Source organism: Molossus molossus, unplaced genomic scaffold (genome assembly GCF_014108415.1).
Source record: "Molossus molossus isolate mMolMol1 unplaced genomic scaffold, mMolMol1.p scaffold_m16_p_16, whole genome shotgun sequence".
NCBI lineage: Eukaryota > Metazoa > Chordata > Mammalia > Chiroptera > Molossidae > Molossus > Molossus molossus.
The window spans coordinates 69,112,937-69,125,480 of NW_023425351.1; the positions used below are offsets into that span (position 1 = coordinate 69,112,937).

Below are 12,544 nucleotides of genomic sequence, written 5' to 3' on the forward strand. Positions count from 1 at the left end.
CCTCGCCGCCGGCTGCTTCTCTCCTGGCAGACCCACCGCCCCTCCCCGCACCTGGACAGTGGCTGAGCAAAGGCACCAGCTCCACAGGTGGGGTCCCCCTAAATTCATCAACCCCAACCCCAGCCACACCCTCCACCTGAGCAGAGCACTGGCGTGAGTCCCCGTGGGCCCGAGAGGCTTTTCCCCTTGACCGCGCCCCCCTTCGGACAGCTGGTACTGTGGCCCTCATTGCAGATGAGACAGTGCAGGTTCAGAGAGGTCAGCTGACTCCCCCAGTCAACCCTGGGCACTCAATAGGGGCGCACACTAACCCTGGGGAGGCGAGGCCTTGCGTCTTTTTAGGACCGAAAATACGTCCTGAGTGGAAACTGAGGGGCAGCATGAGCTCGGCCCTCCTAGAAAAACGACACACCCACCCAAATGATAAAATAGTTCTTTTAATTCACTTTGATTCGATCATTGGAAACGTTCAACAATAAATAGAACACAGCAGAGGCTGAGGAAGGCGACACTCGTCACTCAAAACGCATCCAGGTTACTGCTCGGCTGCAAACAGCGCAGCGGGGCGGGCGGGTGGGCCAGCCGGCCATGGTGCCACCGACTCCAGCGAGACGGCGGGGCACAGGGAAGTGCTGGGAACTTTGGCTTTGACGTGAATTCAGTGGGGGCTCAGTGACCGGGCAGCAGGGACATCCTACTGTGGGGTGGCTCCTGGCACAGGCCAGAGCTGCACCGTGACCGCTGCTGGGCAGCAGGCGTCGGGCCGGTGGGAGGGCAAGCCGGTGGGCTGCCTGGAGGAAGCAGTACTCTGAACAGCTAAAACCCTGATGCTGACAGATGTGCCCGCCCGTCTCTGTGGCTCCCCCTAGACTCCCCTTTGCCTTGCACAGAGGGGTCCCGGAGCAGCCCAGGGGCCAGGGAGCTGGCGTTTTTGTGGCCAATGAGAGGAGAGAAGCTGACAAACTCAATCCTGGTCAGCCAGGTGCCAGGGGAGGGTGACCTGCTGGTGGCCTGAGACATGTCGGCTGCAACCCAAATGTCCACAACGGACACGACACCCCGAGCTCACTGGAGGGAGAGGACAGTGCTGGTCCGCATGGCATGTGGCCGGCGTCCATCTTGAGCTGGACAGCGGTCACTCGGGCTTGGGCCTCCCTGACAGCAGGTGAGGGGCAGTGACAGAGGCAGGTGGGTGTCTTTCCTGCTTCTCATCTTGCTCAGGCGGCGTGGACGAGCACGGCCACAGCGACCGCCACCCTTCTAAGTCCTGTGCGCCCCGGGCGGCTCCCAGGCAGGCGGGGAGCCTCGGGCTGCCCCTCGGGCCACAGCGAGGCGTGAGCCCACTGGGCTTAGCTGGTGCGGCAAGTCCCCCTTCCTTCCATCTGGTTCCCCGGGCAGCCCCGCCCGCCCGCGGGCTCCAAGAGCATCCACCTCGAACTTTCTGCTCTCGGGGATTGCTCCAGGGCCCAGAGGCCCCCACCCGTTTCCTTTCTCCCCCTCAGGTTTCTCCCCCTAACCCGCCCCAGCCGCCCCGAGGAGGAGCTCTCGAGGAGCTCTCCGCCTGCAGAGTAATGAGCCCCGAGCTGGGACCAGGGGCCCGAGGGAGCCTGACCGCGTGTGGTGAACCTGCCAGGGCCTCCCTGTGTGGCTGCTTCCGTCTCCTGCCCAGCACACTGCTAAGTGCCTTCGGAGAAACACTGGCGTGACCCTCTGAGCCACCACGTGGGACCCAGGGGCTTTAGCTCGGCAGGGCGTTCAATCCCGGCCACACGGATTGATGTTTATTTGGTTAAGTCCCCTCTGCTAAGCCGATAAGATGCAGGGAGGTCTGCCGGGCTGGGGCTGGCCCCACCACTGGAGGGATGGCACCGAGGTGAGGGCTACACCTGCCAGAGCCCGTGGGCAGCCCGAGGAGCAGCCGCACCCCGGAGAGTGCCCCGAGACACCGACGGGCCAGGCTGGGGACCCCGCCTCTGGATGCTCCCAACATGGGGTGCATCCTGTCCTGTTCCTGCTCAAAGTGTCCGGGCTGCGCCCTCTGGCACAAATCAGTTCTTTTGCAAGTCGCGTGCCTTCTCTGGGCCTTGTTTCCTCATCTGCTCCGTGGGACCAGATCCCAGGGCAACAAGGACTCACAGCTTGAACAGCCTGGCGGGACGGAGGGAGATGGGATGGGACCAGGTAGCTGACCCAGGCAGCGTGCAGCTCAGCTAGGGACAGGTCCTCCCTCTGGGGACCTGCTCTGACTCAGCAAAGCCCAAAGAAGCAGGTCACTTGTTCTGAACGTGATGTGCCTGGACAGACGCGGGGGGCAGAAGGGGAGGCAGCTCAGGGGCTATGAGGTCCCGTGACCACTTGTCTTAAGGTCTGTCCCTGGGATTGATCAGCCGGCCCCCGGACACTTGCTCGGTCCCTCCATCTCCCGTGAGGTGCGGCCGTGAGCTCGGGCCGCGACGACGAACTCACAGGGACACACGAGCCTTTATGTGGAGCCTACGTGCGGGGGGCTCTGAAGCTGGGACAGGCCTGTGCGTCTTTCACACGCGTTCTGGGTTCTGCATCTTTGAGGACTGAATAGAGCCATGGGGCTGCACAGACCGGGGGGACGGGCGTGATTTCTGGGGACTCTCACGCACTGCTGACACCTCTGTGGCTCCTGCGCCCCCCAGGCTCTCCCTCCCCATTTGCAGAGGGAACAGCGGAGGCCAGGAGAGCAGGGCTGGCCAGGGTGCTGCACAAGCATCCCGTCCGGTCCCCTGGCCCCCCAGACGGCGTCCTGTCCCCGCCCCAGGAAGGAACTCGTCACACCTCCTCAGAGTGGCCTTTGAGGAAATGCTCTCGACAGGAAACGTGGTTTTTCTGCTCAAATGTCAGTGACGGGGGCCAACGACCACTGTCCTCTGCCTGCACCCCACTTCCCAGCCGGCCCCCAGGGGCTCCACTAGGGTTTGGAGAGTCCTAGCCTGTGGCTGAATCCAGGTTCACAAGGAAGGTGGGGCTGGGAGAGGAGGAGGCACAGGACATTTCACAAACCCACCACCCAAAGATTTGCCCACCAGCTAGCCCCCAAAACCTGGGCACCACCACCACTAGAGCCTGAGGGCTCCCACAGAGCATGCTGTGAGCTCCCCACTCCCCACTGGCCAGGGGGGCAGGTGAAACCTCAATTAAAACCCAGGACCAGCAGCAGAGCCAGAAAGGGACATGACATCAGCTGAGTGCAACAGCAAAATCAATAAATAATCAGAAGATTGATGAGGGAAAAAGTGTTCGAGGATGAGGTATGACGTCCCCGACTCCGACGGTCACGCGCCTCCCGTGGCCCCCAGCCCCCGGACACCATGCAGGTGCAGCAGGAATGGGCCAGAGCGCGGGCCCTCGGAAACGCTGGTGGGAGAGAGCCTCTCGGCGGGCTGCGGGAACCAAGCCCGTCAGTCTCGCTGTTCCATGCTGATGTGCACCGGGGAGGCACCGGGCACCCCGCGAGCTTTGTTCCGACTCGCGCTGGCTCAGGACACTGGAAAAGATGTCCCCAGCTAGGAGCAGGGAGGGCAGCTGCCAGGGTCTTCTCTCCGGACTCGGGGTGTTCGCCTCATTCTAGCCAGTGCTCGCATTTCACCCCCAAATACAAAGGCACGTGGAAGTAGTCAGGTCTGCTCTCCGCCAAATCCTAACAACAAAGACTGATCACTCGAAGACATTGTCTCAGAAGGTAGACGGCTGCTGGGGTCAGAAACACCTGGCCAAGGATGAAGACCTTCGGGGTGGGAGGTCTCTCCTAGCCACCAAAATGAGTTTGGGGAACCAAGGGGAATTGGGGTGTCACGTGCAAGTAATGTGTCATCTCGCCCCAGGGCCGATGTGGCCACGAGGCTCTGTCTTGGGGGCCATCCTCACTCAGAAGCATCCCAGTGAAAACCAGAGGCTGGGAGTCCGCCCTGGACCCCTCGGCAGAGAGAAGTCTCCACCTGGCTTCCCGGGGAGGAGACTGTTCTTTCTTTTAAAACAGGGGAGTCTTCAGTCTCTGTGCCCCTATCTTCTGAAGCCGTGTTCAGAGAAGGGACTTGCTCCAAGATTCCCCCCTTTTCCCAGCTCCGGGTCAGCAGGGAGGGGTCTCCCCACCCAAGCCGGTTCTGAGACTTGCTGAGTAGATGCTGTCAAATGTTGGGGTGCGAGGCTGCGAGGGGCACCTGGGCACACCCGAGGCGGGGTGGAGGCCCCGGCACAGAATGGAGCGGCCTCGGCGAGAAGCCGGGCGAGAGGCGTGTCCGTCCCAGCTCCTCACAGCGTCATCTCCCCGTGAAGATCCGCAGTTTGTGGACGGACGCCAAGGTGGTCGTCAGGTTGAACTCAAAGTCTCCGTCGTGCACCCCGGTCTTGCGGAAAGCCCCCGCCGACGGGTTGTTCTCCCAGTAATGGTGCCAATTTCCTTTGCTGTCTGCCCCAAAGCCGTACAAGTCCACCTGTGGGGGCCAAGCAAAGGGGAGGGCTGCAGGCAGGCTGGAAGCCTGCGGGTGTCCCGGACCTGCGGAGACATCGCCAAGGACCACAGACATCCCCCCCAGGTTCCTGGAACTCCCGGGGCTCGGTGTCACAAAAGCGAGTTAAGTAAAAGTCAAGTTCAGTGTCAAAAGGCACAGTGGGAGGCTACTGCATGTGGTGGCCCTGAGGGTGCAGGGTCTCACCTCTGGGGATGGAGGAGCTGGGGAAGAGGAGCACAGCAGAGTGGGGACCAGGCTGCTCCCGACCCCAGCTTTGCCACTCCCTGGAGAACCCCAAAAGTGCCACATCTCTTTCCTGAGCCTCATTCTCCTCATCCGGGAAACAGGGTCCAGAGTAACAGCCACAGTGAGGCAGGTGGTCCTCCCTCCTCGTAGGCTGATGAGACCCATCTGGTCCAGGAGCGGGCAGGGCCTTTCTTACACGTGGCCGATGCGTACTGAGCGCTCATTCTGAGCCAAGCACTGCACTAACTACAGCCGAGTTCAGGCAGCCTTCACCAGGTCCACCCGGGGGTGCTGGGAATTAGGGGTGTGCTGGGAATTAGGGGTGCAGGAGTCAGGCCTCAGCTCTTGGCACTTCCAAGCAGCAGCTGAGTGGCCCATGAGGGACAGGACTACCGTCAGGGCCCTGACAGCACAGAGGAGGGAGGGCCGACGACAGAGAGGAGGGAGGGGCCGATGGTGGAGAGGGGGGAGGGGCCGATGATGGAGAGGAGGGAGGGGCCGATGGTGGAGAGGAGGGAGGGGCCGATGGTGGAGAGGGGGGAGGGGCCGGTGATGGAGAGGGGGAGGGGCCGATGATGGAGAGGAGGGAGGGGCCGATGGTGGAGAGGAGGGAGGGGCGGATGGTGGAGGGGCCAGAGAGAGCTGGTCTGAGCAGGTGACATTGGAGTTGGGTCTTGGAAAATGAGCAGAGGATGGTCAGGGATGTGGGGAGGGGCTCCCAGGGGGAGAAACGCTTTCGGGGCTACAGGATGACTGCTTCGAGGGGTGGGGCCAGACTGGGGCAGGGGCAGTTCTGCCGTCAATGCCAATGGGGCCATTGGCCGGCTCCGAGCAGGAGGGAAGAGATGGAGGGGCATTTCTGAGGCAGAGCCCCACAGGGTCTGCAACCAGCTGGCTGGAGGTGGTGGGGGTGGAAGGCGGAGGAGATGTGGCTTCTGGGAGGGACACCCAGGGTTCTGGCTAAAGAGAGAGGCAGCCATGGTGGGCAGGCCTGGCAACACCTCACCCCTCCCTGGGATTTCCAACCATGAGCCAGGCAGGCAGGGAGGTGGGACAGCCTGTATGTGACAGAAAGGGACATCTCAGTGTCCTGCCTGAACCCAGGGCCAGGGAGAGAGAGGGGGCGCTGTGGCCCCCTCCTGCTCCTCTGCCCAGGGTGGGAGCCCTGATCATCGATGGAGACCTGGCGCCACCTGGTGGGTGTCAAGGAAAGTCCATGATGGGGAACGCAGGCTTCCCAAGAGCTATGATTGTCAATCTTGGAGACAGTGGAACCCCTGGGTGCCTGGTTCCCACTCTAGAATTCTGGTGGGAGTGGCCGGGGTGCAGGGATTCAGCTCCGAGGTCAGAAGAGCGGCCTTACAGGGGTCTCCTGGAGTCTGCTCCTTGGCTCTGCCCCAAACCTGGCTTCTGCCCCGCAGCCCGCAGCTGAGGAGGAGCCAGAACTGGCTCTGGGTACGTTCTCAGAGACCATCCATGAGAGGCGCGGCCAGGCACACGGCCTGGGGTCGGGATCAGGGTCAGCCTGGCCCAGCGCTGGCGGGCGGGCCGAGGGGAGGGGCGTACCTCGTCACAGACGTGCAGGGAGAAGATGACCGAGAGGATGCCGGTGGACGGGTACCGCCCGTGGCCCTGCAGCCACCGGTCGAAGACGTACTTGATGAAGGCCGGATGATAGATCAGGATCTGTGGGGAGAGCACACGGCCTCAGAGAGACGTCTGAGGAGGGATGCCACCACCCTCGGGGGTCGCACGTGCTGTGGCGACAGAGGACAGACGGGACAGGAATGGACACCCCGGCTCGAGGGGGTTGCATTCTAGTGGGAAGAGACAGAGCAATCCAATGAGGCCCGGGCCTGGTGAGACAGTGACAAGGACACACCTGTCACACTGCAGAAACACCCATGCACAGAGCCTCCCGGACCACCTGGTCTGGGCCTGAGGGTCTCCAGTCTCTAAAATGACCCCACATACTGGCTTTGCCTCTTCTCCTGTTGCAGATGAGGAAACCGAGGCTCAGAGAGGCTTAGTGACGTGCTCAATGCCACATAGCCAGCGGTAGCTGAGCGGGGGGCATCCTAGTATCGGGTGTGGCCTGGGTCCCACTGCCCAGGGCAGCCTTGAGGACAGTGAGGGGACCTGGGAGGCAGCACCCACCCCCGCCCAGAGAGGTCTGCATAGGCACCACACCCGTCTCCGGTGACCTCTTCAGCTCTCAGCCTGGTCTCAAGCCCCCAGCCGGCCGAGCGGGGCCACACGGTCTCCCCCCGGCAGTACGGCCCCACATGGCCGGCAGGTGCTGCAGGCAGGGAGCACTTCAGCTCCAGCGTGATCACGACCAGCTGTGGGTGCCCGGGCGCGCTGCCTGACCTCGCTGACCCCGACCTCCCCATGGAAATAGCACGTGCAAAGGGCTGATGTGGTGGCCACTGCCCTCCTTCACTCCTGCCCTCTGCCAGGCCCTGGCCAACCCACACCAGGCACAGATGGAGACACAAGTGAGGTCTGGCTCGGAGAAGCTCACACCCTAGTTCCCAAACTGCAGCCTCATCGGCACCCCTGGAGGCCTTCTAAAGACCCAGGTAGGTCTGGGCTGGGCCTGAGGGTCTGCATCCGTGACAGTCTCCCAGGTGATGCTGCTGGTCCGGGGTCCCCACGCCGGGAAAGTTCCGCAGCGTCGGTCCCTCCAGCAGGGACCTGCACCAGCCCAGCGCCCAGGGGCTCCCTGAGGCCAGAGGCTGGCAGAGGAGACGGGCTCGCTACCGTCGGGCAGAGCCTTACCGACGAGCCTGGGCTCAGGGCAAGGGGCCTGAGCAGCCACTCACCTGATCCTTCTTCACTTTGATCTTCGAAGGGACAGGAATGTAGGTGCTGGGGGAGAAAGAGCAGATGGTCAATGTGGGAGGGGGCCGGGCCACCTGCAGGCGGCTCGGGGGTGACTGAGGGCGCAGGGCAGGCTGAGCAGGCGTACACACACCTCAGGGACACCACCTCCTTGCACGGCCCTGCAGTGGCCCACTGTGGACACCAGAGGGCAGTCTTGGCTCACTCGAGGACTTGCTCCAAGCGCCCACACAGCCTGGAGGAGCATGTGGAGGCCAGAGCACCTACCCCACTGTGGGGGTGCTGGCTGATGAGCCCCACATGCCTCCCTTTCATCTGCAGGGGTCTAGGCACCTCCAAGATAAAGGTCACCTGGCTTCCCTCTGGATCCAACTCTGGTGCAACTTACGCTCCGGAAGCCACGGCCCAGGCGGAATTTCTCCGGCCCGATCCCGCTCCCCTCTGCCCTGATGCCGGCAGCTCGGCGCCCCCCTCCCGCGTCCTGCAGCCGGTCCTCTCTAGGCCTCGCGCACGGAGGCTCTGGCCTGGGCATCGAGCCGCTTCTCTTTGGGAAGTGGGCTCAGGCAGGGGGCCAGGTGCGAGCTGGCGGCGGAGTCAGCCGCGGGCGCCGTGCCCGCCGAGCCTCAGGGTCCTCCCTGGCAGAAGGGAGGCAGGATAATGACTGCCGGTTCGGTCAGACAGCACGTGTCCGGGCACGCGTGGTGTCCGGCAGGTGTGAGCCCCCGGTCTCAAGGCAGCGTGCTCGGTACCCCATCTTCCTGCCCCCCTGCGCCCCATCCAGGGCTGTTCTCAGTTTGAGAAGCAAGTGGCTGTCACCATCAGCACCGCAGAGATAAGGGGTCGGGACTAAGATGCACTGAACCCTGCCAGCAGCCCCTCCCCAGGAGTCCCAGGGTCTCCGGAAGAACACCACGGGGGTCCACTTGGGGGTCACGGGGGTGAGGGGAGCGGAGAGTCGGAGGGGCCCGTCGGCCATGGGGCTGGTGCATCCCAGGAGGAAGTGTGCAGAGGGAGGCGTTCCCGGGAGAGGGACAGCATGAGCCAGGCGGCGGTGTAGGGCACAGCCTGCTGGGGCCAGGAGGCACCAACAGTGGGGAGGAGCCGACTCCCCATCCAGACGCCCCGAGGGAACTTACTGGGAGATGGTGCCCGTGGTGGTGGCGCTGACCACCCACTCCAGGTCAAGGGTCTTAAAGGGGACCAGGACCATGTTGACGTTCTCTTCCAGCTCCCTGAAGCTCTCGGGGTACATGAGATGGTGGGTGGTCTTGCTCCCCACGTCGGCCTCGAACCCCACAGTGGGGGCCTTATTCATCCTGGGAGAAGGAGAGAAGAAGGCACAGTGTATCCCACGGTCACTGAGCCCAGGGATCAGCTGTGACCGCAGGCCAGCGGCCTCCTTCGGCCAGCTCCCTCGTCTGTAAGATGGAAAGACGTGTTGTTTTCTTCTTTTATGACCTCGAGTGAGCCTAACCATTGCCACCACTGACGACCCACTCGGCACGGGACACCCCGCGGCCCAGCGACACACCTGGTCAAACCGCAGCGATGACCGTGTCCGCGGGTATTTTATGGTCAGAGAAACCCAAGCGCCAAGAATCTGCCCCAGAACAGGGCCACCAAGCGGAGCCTTGAACGAGCCCGTCTGACCCTGGACCTGCCCAGGCCTCTCGCCACGGCGTCCTGATGAGCCGGGCGCGGCCGAGCCCGGAGAGGCCAGGTGAGTGGTCTGAGGACACAGTCAGAGGCCCCGGGAACAGGGAGACCCTAGAAGGTCCCGGGGCCCGCCGCCGCTCGCGTCCCCCTGCTGGGTGGAGCGGATGGAGACGACAAGAAACCCAGAGACACGCGTCTTCCTGGGTTACCCGTTTCCTTGGTGATGGGAAAGCAGACTTGACATCAGAAGCAGTTCCGGCCCTGGCCAGTTCGGCTCAGCGGTCAGAGCGTCAGCCCTTGGACTGAGACACGGGTTCCATTCTGGTCTAGGGCGTGCACCTCAGTTGGGGGTTCAGTCTCCAGCCCTGGTCCGGGTCATGTGGGAGGCAACCAATCGGTGTGTCTCTCTCACATGGAGGTTTCTCTCTCTCTCTCTCCCTCCCCTCCCTTCCACTCTGTCTAAAAACCAATGGAAAAACATCCTCGGAATAAAAATTAAATAAATAAAAGTATGCAGTTATATTATGGCCTCGATTGCAAAATGGGATGAATTTTAAAAATTAAATGAGAGTCTTCAAATTAATCTTGGCATCTCGCCAGAACTCTGGGTGCCGGGCCCCCCCCCCCCCGCCCCGGCATCTGGAGAGGCGCTGTGACTCCATCTGCATCCTGCAGGGCACAGATGGGGACACTGAGGCCCAGAGGGTGCAGCAAGGGCCTCCGTCCCCAAGAAAATCCGGGCACAGCTGGGCTGGGACCTTGATCTCCCAGCCCGGAGCCTGGATGCCTCCTTCAGCCCCGGGGGCCCCTGGACGCAGCAGAGGGGCCTGGGAGAGGGCCCGGGCACTCACCTGAGCACAAAGTCGTGACTGTCTATCTGCGGCCCGTACCAGGACTCCCGCAGGTTGCCCGAGTTGCCCACCACGGCGCAGCGCCGGCAGCCCATGGGCGATCTCGCCAGCAGGGGGTCTACGTCGCCGGGCACCACCCGGAACAGCTCCTTGATGGTGTCGTTCAAGTTACTGGGCTCCTTCTCCCGCTGAAGCCTCTGGGCAGAGACAGGGGGGACAGGTCAGCCCGGCGGTGCGGCCCCGGGCGGGGAGAGGGCTCAGACACGGGTCCAGTGACGGGCGCACCGATGTAAAAACGTGGTCACACATACCACAGAAATCACTCGGCCACAAGAGAAGAAATTCTGATACATACTACAGTGTGACTGAATCCTGAAAAAACTCCTCGTGTGATAAGCCAGACAGAAGGACACATACCACGTGATTCCACGTATAGGAGGGTCCTGGAGGGGTCAACGTGGTGGACAGAGAGAGAACGGTGACTGCCAGGGCTGGGGGGGTACGTGCTGGGGAATGACGGCAGAGTGCTGGGTATAGATGGTGTAACGGTTACATGGCACTCCAAATGTGTTTAATGCCACTGAAATGGACACTTAATGTAACTGTTAATAGATAATAACTGTTATTTCCTAACAGCAAAAGTAAACCAACAATCCAGGTTTGAGCACCCGCTGCTGTGAGCCCTCCCGGGGCAGCTCCGGCTGCTGAGTAGGTAACAACCTGAGCTCTGGCTACTGTGCCGCCCCGGACTCGGTCGGGCTGGGCTCCGGGTTCTGCCCGTCCGACAGGCTGCCAGGTCACGGGGCTGCCGCTGCTGGTGTGGGGCCCACGCTGCAGCCAAGCTCCCCTCAGGAACCCTCTTGGAGGTCTCCACCAGGAAGGGCCCCCGTGCACCCCAACACTGAGACATGCTCAGGACCAGGTGTCCTTGCAGAACCCTCTGCTCCGATCCATACATAGCAGATCCCCAATAAGTGGTTTCTGAACGAACGAATGAATGACCAACACTGTGATTCTCACAAGGCTGCTGGAAGGGCCCCTCGCCCCGCCCCCGCCCCGCCCCCGCTCACCAGCCACCAGCTGTAGGTGTCTTCCTCCAGCAGCGCGTTCTGCGCCGTCAGCAGCGGCTGCATGGACCCGTCGAACCTCTTGTCGAACCACGGCGAGGCGTGCTTCTGGCGGATGCAGCGGGCGCAGGCGCAGGGCCGCGGCGAGAGGGTCAGCAGCCTCCTCAGACTCTCCAGGAGCTCGGCGACCATCTGTCTGGGGAGCCACGTGGTGGTCATCATGGTGTGGGAGTAGCTCAGGAAGAAGGAGGTGAAGAAGATGACGAGGGTGAGGAGGGTGAGGACCTTGAGGGCCCTTCTCATGGTCACCATGTCTGCTCTGCTGATGGGCTCCCGGCGATGGGCTGGAGGGAATCACACCCAACAGAGGAGGAACTTGGAAGAAAAATCCCAGAAATGGAGATTCAATCACAAGGCGGGGCGGGGACTCCCAGGGGGGCCTCAAGGCTTGTTCCGGCCAGCCGGCTTCACTTCCGCTTGGCAGCGGTCACCCCAGGGCACAGGGCATCACCCTGTGGCCCTCGAAGGCTAAGTGGCTCGCTCAGGGCGAGAGGACCCTTGAACGAAGTCGGCCTCTTGCAGAAGTCAAGTAGCAGGCTTCGTCAGCGACCCGCAAACAGCCGATAACGCCTCCTGATGAAACGCTAATCAAACCGAACACCTGTGATTTCCTTTCCCATCCAAAGGGGTTGAGGGGTCATTAATCTCCGTGACCGCACTGTGTCCCTCCAAGGCGAGGTCCTGGGAGGAAGGTTCACGGTGCGGGACAGAGGGAAGCTGTCCCTGTCACCATCCTCCGGGAAGGGTGACGTGTGAAGATTCCTAACTGGAACTCAGCCTGACCAGCGGTCACCGGAGATGTGGCCGTCGGGCAGTGGACTGGATGAAGGCACCAAGGGTTGTCTGTCATCTGCACAGAGACGGAGGAAGAAAGGATGGGATTCTATCACCTTGCTAGTGAAAAGAAACAAAACAAAGCTCTGTCCCCGCCTCCTCCAGGATGAAGCCCCGAATCCTCCACTCTGTGGTCAAGCCCACCTGGCAGGTGACGACGAGCGTGTCACCCTCTTGAGCCGTGGTGCATGCGCCTGTCCGGCAGGAGGCCAGTGCCTACTCTGCAAGGCTGGTAAGGAATACAGGGGTCCCACCCACCCTTCCTGCAACCAGACCTGGTCTAGGCAAGCGTTCACCCCGAGTCTGGGAACCCGTGCACGATGCCCGCACGGCGCAGGGCAGACTGCTGAGGGACACTGCGTTCTCTCTCCTTCACCTCGTGGTTCCAGTCCAACAGTGCAAAGGGCCTGGCCGGGCTGGCTCAGCAGTAGAGCATCGGCCCACGAACCGGAGTCACAGGTCCGATTCCGGCCAAGGGCCCGTGCCTTGGTTGCTGTTCGTCCCC

The 12,544-nt window shown here is 62.3% G+C and overlaps 1 protein-coding gene across 8 annotated transcripts in view; it reads right to left on the minus strand.

Annotated features, from left to right (window-relative positions):
• Positions 1 to 1,306: 1,306 nt before the first annotated feature.
• Positions 1,307 to 12,544, minus strand: part of ST3GAL1 (ST3 beta-galactoside alpha-2,3-sialyltransferase 1) — a 62,413-nt gene continuing 51,175 nt past the window's right edge. For 6 of the 8 annotated variants that reach the window (XM_036264414.1, XM_036264419.1, XM_036264417.1 and 3 more), the window contains exons 4-9: positions 11,149 to 12,055; positions 10,079 to 10,275; positions 8,708 to 8,887; positions 7,553 to 7,598; positions 6,294 to 6,413; positions 1,307 to 4,463 (exon numbers count right to left, since the gene is read on the minus strand). In XM_036264414.1, the coding sequence (XP_036120307.1) occupies positions 4,290 to 4,463; positions 6,294 to 6,413; positions 7,553 to 7,598; positions 8,708 to 8,887; positions 10,079 to 10,275; positions 11,149 to 11,457 (1,026 nt within the window). In that variant the 5' untranslated portion in view covers positions 11,458 to 12,055 and the 3' untranslated portion in view covers positions 1,307 to 4,289. Of the gene's footprint in view, positions 4,464 to 6,293; positions 6,414 to 7,552; positions 7,599 to 8,707; positions 8,888 to 10,078; positions 10,276 to 11,148; positions 12,056 to 12,183; positions 12,466 to 12,544 lie in introns of those variants that run through there. The other 2 variants (XM_036264421.1, XM_036264423.1) reach the window with 2 other exon arrangements.